Source organism: Magnolia sinica, chromosome 13, assembly GCF_029962835.1.
Source record: "Magnolia sinica isolate HGM2019 chromosome 13, MsV1, whole genome shotgun sequence".
Lineage (NCBI taxonomy): Eukaryota > Viridiplantae > Streptophyta > Magnoliopsida > Magnoliales > Magnoliaceae > Magnolia > Magnolia sinica.
The window spans coordinates 68,884,197-68,896,668 of NC_080585.1; the positions used below are offsets into that span (position 1 = coordinate 68,884,197).

At 44.6% G+C, this 12,472-nt stretch overlaps 1 protein-coding gene across 2 annotated transcripts in view; it reads right to left on the minus strand.

Annotated features, from left to right (window-relative positions):
• The window catches only part of LOC131223838 (transcription factor RF2b), a 60,127-nt gene that overhangs the window by 21,334 nt on the left and 26,321 nt on the right, over window positions 1-12,472 (minus strand). Inside the window, exon 3 of one of the 2 annotated variants that reach the window (XM_058219363.1) lies at window positions 11,044-11,128. The exons of the other annotated variant lie outside the window; for it this stretch is intronic. Within the exon in view, the coding sequence (XP_058075346.1) occupies window positions 11,044-11,128 (85 nt within the window). The remainder of the gene's footprint in view (window positions 1-11,043; window positions 11,129-12,472) is intronic. 2 annotated transcript variants of the gene reach the window in all.

Genomic DNA, 12,472 nt, shown 5'->3' on the forward strand with positions numbered 1-12,472 from the left:
ATAGCCAATTGCAAGGTAATCCGAATCCTCGTGGATACGGGATCATCAGCTAACATCCTCTTCCCACAGGCATTCGACAAGATGGGGGTTGGTCAGTCTGGACTTAGACCCGTCAAAACTCCTCTGCTCAGTTTCTCAGGTGGCAGAGTAATACCTGAAGGGTCAATACAACTCCCGCTTACTGCCGAAGACAGATAGAACCAGGTAACCACAATGATCGACTTTCTAGTGGTGGATTGTTCATCTGTCTACAATGCGATTCTCGGTCGACCATCCCTCAACGCCCTACGAGTTGTGGTCTCGACCTATCACTTCGTAATAAAATTCCCGACCGACCAGGGCATTGGATTGGTCAAAGGAGATCAACATGAAGCTCGACAATGCTACACGATGGCACTAAGGGCTTCGCATCAAACGATGACCATCGCATCTCTAGACCCCCGAGAAGATTCTGGAGAAAGAGGTTGTCCCATGGAGGACCTCGTTCCCATTCCACTCGACGATTCTGATCCGTCTAAAACGGTCCAAATTGAGTCATCCTGACATCTCTGCTACGAGACAAAGTTATAACCTCCTTCAACGGTATGTTGACGTCTTCGCATGGTCCCATGAAGAAATGTCGGGCATCGACCCGAAAGTCATTGTACATCGGCTGAACATCGACCCCGATCACCGACCAATTCGACAGAAACGGAGAGCGCTCGGTCTCGAGCGATACGCAGTGATCGGAGAGGAGGTCAACAAGCTCCATGGGGCTGGATTCATCGAAGAGATTTACTATCCGGACTGGATAGCCAACATCGTGTTGGTTAAAAAGTCCAATGGAAAATGGCGGGTCTATGTCAACTACACCGACCTGAACAAAGCTTGTCCCAAAGATAGTTTTCCCCTTCCCCGAATTGATCAGGTTGTTAATAGTATTGCAGGGCGCGAGCTACTAATTTTTATGGACGCCTATTCCGGCTATAATTAGATTGTAATGCATCCATAGGATAAGTCAAAAACAACATTTGCACCGACAAAGGCTTTTATTGTTATAGAGTTATGCCATTTGGGTTGAAAAATGCTAGAGCCACTTACCAACGGCTTGTTAACAAGATGTTCGCCTGATCTGAAGTCTACATGGATGATATGCTCATCAAAAGCATCAAAGCTACGGATCATATCTCCAATCTCGAGGAAATGTTCCTCATTCTTCGTGAGTATCAAATGAAGCTGAACCCAAATAAATGCACCTTCAAGGTTAGCTCAGGAAAGTTCTTCGGTTTCTTGGTCAGTCAATGAGGAATCGAGGCGAACCCTGAAAAGATCAAAGCCCTACTCGACATGGATTCGCCAAGAACAACCAAAGATATCCAACGCCTTACAGGAAGGATCACCACTCTCAATCGCTTCGTATCCTAAGCTAAAGATAAATGCCTCCCCTTCTTCAAACAGTTGAAAGGGAAGCAGGTTGTAAACTGGACAAAAGAATGCGAAACGGCCTTTCAAGAACTCAAGTAGTACCTGAGATCACCACCATTGCTCTTCAAACCCGAACAAGGAGAATCGATGTTGCTGTATCTGGCAGTCTCAGATGCAGCAATCAACTCGACCTTGATCAGGGAGCATGAAGGAAAGCAACTTCCAGTATACTACATGAGCAAGGCCTTGGTCTCAGCCGAAACAAGATATCCAGACTTAGAAAAATTCGCGTTGGCCCTGGTCATTTCCTCTCGACAATTGCGATCATACTTCCAGGCCCACACCATCATCGTCCTGACAGGTCAACCTCTTCGCCAAGTGCTCTAGAAGCCCAAACCTTCGGGAAGGCTAACCAAATGGTCAATCGAACTAAGCGAATTTGACATCAAATATCGACCCAAAACAACTATAAAGGGTCAAGCGGTGGCCGACTTTATCGTCGAACTTACCCTACCACCCAATCAAATTCCCAATCCGACCACTCAAGTCGACCTGAACGTTCAACCCAGGCTAGAAGTTGTCTCAAGCATTCCGCCCGAACAATCATTCGGTCACTAGGTTGACCTCAACCTCCTCAAATGGACACTAGATGTTGATGGCTCATCCAACTCTAAAGCAAGTGGGGCCGGGATAGTCCTGGAGACTCCAGGCCAGGATTCCAAGCCTGCAACAATGTAGCGGAATGCGAAGCCTTGCTCGTCAGACTTAGGTTGGTAGCCACCGTGGGAGCCCAACACCTTGAAGCTTTCAGCGATTCTCAGTTGGTCGTCAATCAAATAGCTGAGGAATACCAAGCCAAGAAGGAACGCATGAAAGCATATCTACGAAAAGCTAAAGAATTGATTGATAAATTCCAGAAGTGCAACATAGCCCTGATCCCTCGAGCAAAAAACTCTGAGGCTGATATGTTAGCAAAATTGGCTATCACGGATGAAGATAATACCCCAAGATCAGTTCCAAGCGAATTCCTCACCAAACCAAGCATTAACGAATCTGACCTTGTCATAGCTCTTCTAGTGAGCTCGGAACCAACTTGGATGGATCCAATCATCAATTTCCTCAAGGAAGACAAGCTACTTGAAGATTGAACGGAAGCACGCAAGCTGTAAACCAAGGCAGCACGTTACACGATGGTCAATAATATCTTATACAAGAAAGGATTCTGCCTCCCTTATCGCAGATGCCTCCCACCAGAGGAAGCAGAATACGTTCTAAAGGAAACCCATGAAGGTATTTGTGGAAATCACTCCAGGGGTCGAGCCTTATCCCATAAGGTCATTCGGCAGGGGTACTATTGGCCGACCATTCAGGCTGATGCTCGGCAGTACACCCAGAAATGCGATAAATACCAGCGCTTTGTAAATATACCTCGATAACCTCCCAAAGAACTGACTCCTATGGTCAGGCCATGGCCATTCGCCCAATGGAGCATTGACATCATCGGCCCCCCTCCCAACCGATAAAGGCCAGACCAAGTTTGTTTTGGTAGCAGTCGACTACTTTACAAAATGGGTCGAAGTCGAGCCTCTAGTGAAAATTATCGAGCAGAAGATAACAAACTTTGTTTGGAAAAACATTGTATGCAGATTTGGTATTCCTCGCACGATCGTCTCTGATAACGGAAAGCAGTTCGACAACAAGGAATTCCGAGGAATGTGTGAAAACCTGGGAATCTGGAATGTTACTCCTCACCACAACATCCACAGGCCAATGGGCAGGTCGAAGCGGTCAACAAGATCATCAAACACCATCTCCGGACCAAGCTCGAGAAGGCCAAGGGAGCATGGACCAAAGAACTCCCCAATGTTCTTTGGGCATACCGAACTATAACCCGGACAACCACTGGGGAAACTCCATTTTCTCTTAGCCTACGAAGCGGAAGCCGTTACTCCGGTGGAAATCGGGCTACCAACTGCTCAAACCGAGTCCTTCGATGAACAGCAAAACTCCAAGCTATTGGCTCTAGATATCGATCTTCTCGAGGAAAGAAGAGAACAGGCTCGGACCCGGACTGCAATTCGCTAACAACAAGTAACACGTTTCTACAATGCCAGGGTAAATGTTAGGAGATTTCGAGCTAGGGACTTAGTCCTTCGAAGAACCCTCCAAAACACTCAAGAACTTAGCTCGGGAACTCTGGGCCCTAACTGGGAAGGACCTTACGTGTTGACAAGTACAAGCCGACCTAGATCGTACCATCTTGAAGATCTGGATAGTCAGCTCCTACCTCACCCCTGGAACGCCGAGCATCTCAAGATCTACCATCCATGAGAAACCAATTCACATTGATTACATAGTTTATTGTGCATTGATCGCGTTTTGGTTAGTACAATAAAGTTCTCCAGCCTTTTCCTCACTCCCGTGCCTATAAACGGCTGATCGACGAAAGGATCTACAGAGGGCCTTCCAAGGCGACTTGAAAAAAAAAAAAAAAGGCCCCTACTAACGCGTCGGTCCCCCAAGGGGAGGTCAGATTCTATACTACTAGCATTCGCATGCATAAAAAGTAGGAAGTGACTAAGGGTTCTCTTTATAAGGGAGAAAAGGCCTTCATCAACTAGTCGGATTCTAGGAGAATGAGCTAAACCCCTTACGGTTATTACGACTAAGGCGGTCGATTAAACAACCCTCTTCCCAAAGTCCAACCTATCTACTAGATCCGACCTATCTACTGGATTCGATCTGTCCACTGGATCAGATCTATCTACTTAGTCTGATCTACCAACTTAGAGAAATTCGCACACAAGCATTTTGCCAAAAGCGAATTGTATTGATGAAAGCTCCTAGGAGCACATTACATTAAAGATTCACAAAATTACAAGGAGGGCTGGTCTTCAAGCCTCGGGGGGCTGCTCGGAAAGCGCGTCTTTGGCGAAGGCTTCGAATTCAGAGTCAGCATCCTCGAAGCCAGAGAGGTCTAATTCTGGAAAGGCCTCCTTCACTTCTTCGATGCACTTCGTGAAGGCCATCCAGTACAAGGTATCTCCATCTTCCGTATACTCTTCAGAAGATTTGTACTCCTTGACAGCGGCCTCTCGAGCCGAAGAGATAGCCACCTAAGCCTCTACCTCAGCCTCCTTGAGCTTCACCTTCAGTTCCCCATTGTCAGCCTCCCATCGAGCCAACCTATCAGAAGCCTCGGCGAGAAGCTTCTTCGTCGCCTCTAGTTCAGCCGCAAGGTCCGAAGCACGAGCTTTCGTAGTTAAACGAGTTTGGTCAGCCGCAACAGCCGCGGCCTGAGATTCCTCGACAGCGACACGGAACCGTTCGGCTTCAGCTCCCCTCTACAAAGACCTTTGTTCGCTCTCCCACGCCTCCTTCCGCAAGCGCACGATGTCACGATGCACCTTCAGCATGCAAGGGGAGAACTGCCAAAGGAATAAGAGAGGACATTAGAGCCAAATGAAAATAAGGAAAAACAATCAATACTTAGAGAATTCACTTACTCCAAGAAAACTTTTCGTCACAGACGCAACGATTGCGTCTGGGGTGCAGTCCAGCGCATGGAAGAATTCCCTTTTAGGAATATTCCATTCAGCCCAAGGTAGAAGCTCTTCTATTTCTCCACGAACTGTCCTGGAAGGGCATTCTCCCTCCTCTCGAGCCTCGAAAGGTCCAGCAGAAGGCCTGCTGGTGTCACTAGACTCTGCAGACCGAGCCTCAGTTGAAGGCTAGACGGCTCCCCAGATCTCTGCAAGGGGAACCTCCTCACGAGCAGTTTCCTCGACCGTCGCTTCAACAGCAACAGGGGCAGGCTCTGCAACCGCCACCTCATCTTCAATCTCCACGATAGTGGGAGATGAAGGACCGACCCTCCCCTTGCTCTTAGAGGTTGTCTTTTTCTTCTTTGTCTTCTTCTCCATCAAGGTTTCCTCGAGAGAAGGTGCCTTGCGCTTAGAGACGGACTTCAGCAAGGGACAAGCTTTAGGCATTTATACATCAGAGCAGAAGGGGATTCAATTACAAAATTCAACGAAATTCTTCTAAGTCCTACAGGTTGGCCAAAGCTCTTACTAGTAAGCGTGGTATCGAGACCCGACTTAAGCAGAAGCTCTGGTTGAACAAGTACTCTCCAAGACCTGTCTTCCTCCCCTAGCGATCTTGCTCCTTGAACTCGAGCAAGGGATCCAGCATCCGGTATGGGGGGGATACTTGGGGATAACTGCAACAAAAGAAGAGATATACGCAAACAGGTAAGAACACTTGAAGCCGACCAATTGTTAAATGACAAAAAGAACTAAGTCCGAAGAAAGCCGACCTGAAGTAGTGAATGCGGTGGGAACCAGACTGCGGTGAAAGGTCAAACCCGCTACTTCCCAACCGCCAGAGGCCCATAACCATTTGTCTTTCTAGTTCTTGTTGGAGGTCGAGACGTCTGTGATAACGCTCCCTCCGGCCCCCCTCCCGGCAGAAAGATAGTACAAGCCTACGTGAAAAGGATTAGGCTTCAGCTGGTACATATGGAGGAATTCATCGACGATAAATTCGGGCTGTCCAAGCTCGAACAAAAGGACGAAGCAGCCGATTTATGCCCTCCATGCATTGGGGATCAGCTACCCCAGGGCCAAATCTAGACAAGCAAGCACCTGCATTACCATGCTCTGCAAAGGGAGCCTCAGGCCGCACTGAAGGGCGACCTAGAAAATGGCAACTACTCCCTCTGGAGGACCACCGACTTCAGAATATGGTATCCTGACCTAATCCGAACTAGGTTGGCCTTCGTGAGGGTCGACCTTACAAGACCCTTCGTCCATTCCTCATCGGAGGGATTGTCTGACTTCCCTCCGACAGGCGAATTGTGCTCTGCCCTAATTGGCCGCTTTGTCGGGGACTTCTCCAGCACTCTCAACGACTGCGACGCCCGAAAATCAGCATTGTTCATCATCACCAGCAGCGATGGTGGGTTCGACACGGGGAAAAGGGTACTTGCCCCACTACCACCACCGGAAACGCCCTCCCACAAACTCTCCGACATAGGAGTTGGTTCGAAAAGTATTGGGAAATGGTGATAAGGAGGAAAAAAGAAGAATGGGAGGAGGTGAGTCAAAGAGCAGAGCGCACCGGAGAAAGGACGTTGCCCGGCCACTGGCAATGTCACGCGGTCTAGTCATCGGGAATCGTCTCTGCAAGCTAAGGAAGACAACTAAGAGGGGGGCAAGATGCAAATGGATCTTTGAAGGCATTAGGGTTCTTATATAGGGGAGCCACGTGGCGGTGATTAAACGCCCCCATTAATGCGAACCCCATACAACACCCCTTCGACTACCCTGTCTCGACAGGTGGCACGATATCATTCAATGATTATGATGCGGGACATGAAAATTTAAACATGATATGTGAGATTCTAGGCTTTAGATCATACTAGTTCAGAAACAATCACGCAAAATTCCACATCCCACATAAGGTCAAGCACTCAATCAAGGGGAATCTATGTAGGTCCAGGCCTACACATGCTAGGGCTGGATCAATTAAAATTATAGACCAAACAATGCTCAAAGGATAGTAGATTCATCCACACATGCAAAGGATTATTTCTCAATCTAAGGGATTCTCACGTTTCAATTTGGGAAAACCTAGGATTTTAAAAGTGGAATAGAACTTGGGGATTTGAGATAATACAAGGTTAAGATTATGGAAACAAGGCGAAAGAGGAGTGAAATAGAGACGAGAGGGAACCTGTGATCAACCCGCACGTGTGGACAACAAACCGGCCCGACGCACGTGCGTGGATGGTCGTCCGCACTTGTGTAGGGCCTACAAATCTGGAATCGGCCAGCTAGGGCCTGGTCGGCCAAGGATGGGCCACCTTTCCTCCAAATTTCACGCCAAACAGATGATCGGTTTGAACACGATACTTCGTCGAAATTTCAGCCCTCCTACAGGGCCAGATTCTGAAAATCTGTTGTAAGGGAAAAATTAACCGCAAACGTGGGTGGATTTGATGAGGGGGTGGCTGTAGGAGATAAGGAATATGGAGGGTAGGAGATGGGGGCGATTCAGGATGGGTGTGGCTTCATACCACAGTAGTTAGCCCTTCGAAGAAGTGAGGGTCTCGCACCCAATTAAGTTTCCACAACTCAAAAAATTAGAGAAGTAGGAAAACGTAGAATTTTATTAATCATCTTCAATGAGAAAAAAGACTACAAGGGGTGCCTATTTATAATAAAATCCTATACCCCAAAACTCGCGCCATGTGTTTAACCTACTACTTAAAGACGAAGTAACCACAAATAACAACTAATCAAAGTAATCTAAACCGTCCATGATGTTCCTAGTAACAATAATAACCAAAACTCAAAGTACTAGATCGTTTGGAATAGTGGGGCACGATCATGAGAACCCATGGTGGGATTCACATGACGATCGTGTCCACTCCAAAGAACCAAAATGCAGTCCTCTAACTAGGAGGCCCTCCCTGAACGTCGTCGTCGATCCAGATCGATGGTGGGGCCTTCCACCTTGCGTACGTGTGTAGGGGGGTGTGCGTGTGCGCATGATGTCCCCATCCAGGGTGTCCCGTATCCATTACGATACGGCCGTATCGGTCGATATGTAACAGTAATGGCCGACACCGTTACGCGATACGGGGTCGAAACGGGCACCCCCCCAATTCTGTAACCGTAGCGGCTATTACGGGCCTAAAGAAAATAGAAAAAAAAAAAAAAAAAAAAAAAAAAAAAAAACATACCTTTTTTTTCTTTCTTTTCTTCTCCTCCTCCTCCTTCCTCTTCTTCTTCTCAAACTGTTGCCGCAGCTGCGGATTCTTCTTTTCTTCTTCTTCTTCTTCTTCTTCTTCTCTCTCTCTCTCTCTCTCTCTCTCTCTCTCTCTTCTTTTCGGTTTCCCTCTCTTCTTTTTCATTTCCAACATCGAAAACGGAATGGACTGCGTGGCATGCACTTAAATTTTATTTTTTTTGTGTTCTACGGTGCACGCTGAACAGTGCACTTGCACTGTTTTGTTACACGGTCCGTTGTAATGTTTATTTTCCATCTAACCTGTTAACTGGGTCACACTGACGTGGCTGACGTGAAAACACACATGTCAGCATGATCTAAAACTTTTGTAGCCCCCAATAAATTTTTAATGGTGGACGTTTAATTATTGTTGTTTCTTATGGTGCGGTCCACCTGAGCTTTGGATCTGCCTCATTTTTAGGCTCATGCCCTAAAATTATTTGGCAAAATGGATGGACGGTGTGGATATAACACATTCATCACGGTGGGGCCCAAAAAACTTTGACGCTCGTGTGCTACACTTCACAATTCAAGTCCCGCCTAATTCGGGCCCTTAAAAAATTGTACACGAGACATGTATTAACTTAAAATTTACCAATTAAATTATGAACTGTAGTTGCTAACTCACAATGCCAAAATCAAATTGTTTGAATAGTTTTAATTGTTAATTTGCGGACGCTTATTTTTTAAAATAGGGCCTTTTGATTTTTTTCATGATTCACTATCCAATAAATGTCCACCAATTCATAAGTGGGATAATGCCAATAAATTGCATGAATTTGAGGCTGATTTAGGGCATGGATTGGTCCTCTAAGTCAGCCCAAATTGGTAACACCATCTACCTGAATTTAATTTCATTTTTTTAAAGAACTATTGGGAGAAATAATATTAAATTGTTAAGTATATAAATTATATTTTTAGAAAATTAAATATATGAATTTTGTAGTCAAATTCAGGTTATTTGGTTCATAAATTCATCAGACAGTCTGATACAACTTCTCACCAAAAAGTAGATCGTTACACCACCATAAACATGTTCCAATTTATAAATGAATGCATATTTGAAATGCTTAGAATATTCTGGATTTAATCCATATTTTTTTGGCAAAAATAAAAATAAAAATTGCACCATTACGGTCTGTTACGCCCCCGTATCGCCGTTACACCCCTGTATCCATATCCGTATCCGTATCGAAGGGCACCGTTACACCAACCGATACCGATACGGGATACCTTGTCCCCATCAGATTAAGCATCGAAACGAGAGCCTGAAAAGTCACATGGCCTCGAGCCATGATACGCCACCTCGACTACACTGTACATGATTACTGACACACCTCAACTCCCGTGCTAGCCACCATACTCGGCATTTATGGCGGAACAATCCGACCTAGTAACTTCCAACCTACTTTCCGAGTCTGTACAGCCGACTCAAAGGTAGGGAGGCTTACTGTTAGGGAAAAAATAAAGTGACCCATGAAAAGAGGTTGAACCAACAACCAGCACAGACCAATGGGCCAAGCTACTCGGAAGATAACTACTGACGGAGAAGGGCAGACCATAATGTAGGTCGGCATGACCATAGGTCGGCATGCCCATAGGTCGGCACGACCTCTAACGAACTTCCCCGAACAATAGCTTAACAAGAGTTGTTAAGCTCGACAAAGGAAGTTAAGAGCTACCGGAATCAACGATCACAAGGACATTATAAGCTGGTTTGATCAGAATCAACATTGGGATGATACCAACCTATTGATAGCTCAGTACTACCTGCCTCTGAGGCATCAATAACCTCTATCATCTGATCTTGCCTACGGGTCGGGCGGGTCTATCGGTTTCTGACTAACATTTGGTCTTATCCAAAATGGATGGCCCGAAGATCTCTCCTAAGATTTCGGGAGACAGGATCGGAATCCCGAAGATCTCGAACACCTATGATCTCGAGAAAATCTCCAATATAGGAGGAAACCTCTAACAGAAAGGATCTCCAATGGTGTGATCTTCCCTCTAACAAATAAGATCTTTCGACCGTGTGATCTTCCCTCTCGTATAAATGGGGAAGCCTCTAAACGGTGAAAGGTGCACACATTGAAACATAACCCAAAAACTCTTGCACGTTGGTGACTCTTTTCCTTTAGAGATCATTTCTACAAAGATCCAGATCCCTGACTTTGGCATCGAAGGGTCCCTTGCATTAGCCAGGGTCTCCCGTGCTTTGTTTTGTGTGCAGGCATCCAAGGGTCTAAGAAGAGTCCACCAAAAAACTGCATCAACAACAACAATAATAATAATGATTATGATAATGGTAATAATAATAATAATAATAACAATAATAATAAAACATAGTAAAACTAGAATTTAATGGCATAAATATAGCAACAAGAAGAACAATATAATGCATTAGCCTCACAAATGCACTCATATAATATTGTATAAATATAAATGTCAACAGAGACAAACATCAATATTTTTCCCCAGTTGGCTTCTGGCCAGCCAACCCAAATAGCTCGGAGAGGGCTATGATCATGGCATCTTCGGGTCAGTATAGCTTTGCCAACAGAATCGATACATGATAAAGAAACAGGTCATTACACCTCAATGCATTCTTTCAGCCTAAAAGCTACATGCAAGAAACATTTGAATGTAGAAAATATAGGGAATACGAATGAGCAAATAAAATAATAAAATATTTTGCAAAGATTTCACCACATACAACAGTTAAATTATCATGTCTTAGACTCTATACTCAGAGATTCTGTGGAATGATACTCCATGGAATAAGAGTAATAAATTGAACATAAAATAGATACTTTCGAAACAGGGTAAGATGAAAATGAAACTTACCATCACGCAAGTGAGCTTGTTGCTCCATTGCTTGTAACCGTAGCTTAAGCTCCGTGTTCTCAGTAGTCAAGCCAGTTGTATCTCTCTGAAAGCAAGGACAGGCAACAAGATGCACAGTCACAATCTACATTCTTATCACATTGCATGCAATAAGTAAAAGCAGCACATGATAAATATTGAGATCAATTGAATCAAATAGGATTTCCTGCATTTCTGGATAAGTAGCAAAAAATTTATTTCAGAAGTGAGGGAGTCATTAAGCAAGAAAGAGTGAATTCCCAATACAAAGACCTGCCCTATCAACAACTTTGGCTAACGCATTCATTAGCATCTCTATCCACATGTGTAAATAAAATGTTCAGGCACTGCTTGGAATACCCCAAAATGCAGGCAACCTGTCATCCAGTGTTTCAAATGAGAGTAGAACGATTACGGGTTCGACCTAGCATTGTCTCATTCACATTAAGGAGTCTTTTTGCATGTGGGACTATTAAGCGCATCCCACACCTGCATTTTGCAGCATTCACAAAATACTCGTTAAGTGCATGTGGGACTATTAAGCACATCCCACAGACACCAAAGTCAGCCCCTCATCCCAAATCAGACTCATACCGAGGTTGCATCTATAAAGAGCCTTATCATAGAGACTAATTCATTATTTTCGACAAAAGATAAAGGCCATCCCCTACAGTTCAAACACCCTGAAAAATTGCCTACTATAAAGCTAAACCTATCAATTGATCCATCACATTTGCTTGAATATGAGAGAAGGCTCTTTAACTTGGAGACAATGTCTGGGATTGTTTTTCAGACCTTTGATATGTGCAGAAGGTATATATTTGTGCTTTATTGAAGCTATTTAAATGTTTATGGGCTTTTACACTTGAGAGTGAAGTATCAAGCAAGATAGTATATGGATTGCCTGTTTTAAAGCTTTGAGGTATCAACAGATGTATACACTCCTTGAGAGCCAACCAAAATGATTGCACCCATATAGATAGCGCAAAAGTCATAACAGGGTATATCATGAGCTAGGAAGTTACACATCTTATAATGAAATATCCCAAGAAAGAGTGTTTATTGCATGCAATAAATTTATAGCATAGTAGTTTATACACCCATAACTCATTAAATGGAGAATAGAAAAGGCTAGTTTGAATTACAACTGTAAGATATTTCGTGGTAGGCCCTTTCTCTCTCCCAACTCCTCTCTCTAATGTGGGGCCACATTATGGACGGTCAAAATGTACCTTAGAGTACTTTTTTTCATTACCCTTGTCTGTACCTGAAGTATAATTGATGTGGATCATCCGTTTTCTTGGCCATTAACCCAATGGTATGGAATATGGACCATCAGTTTAAACTTTAACGTGATTCTTGAGAGGTATAGACAATGAATATTGGGACTCAGAATTTCTTTTCTTTTCTT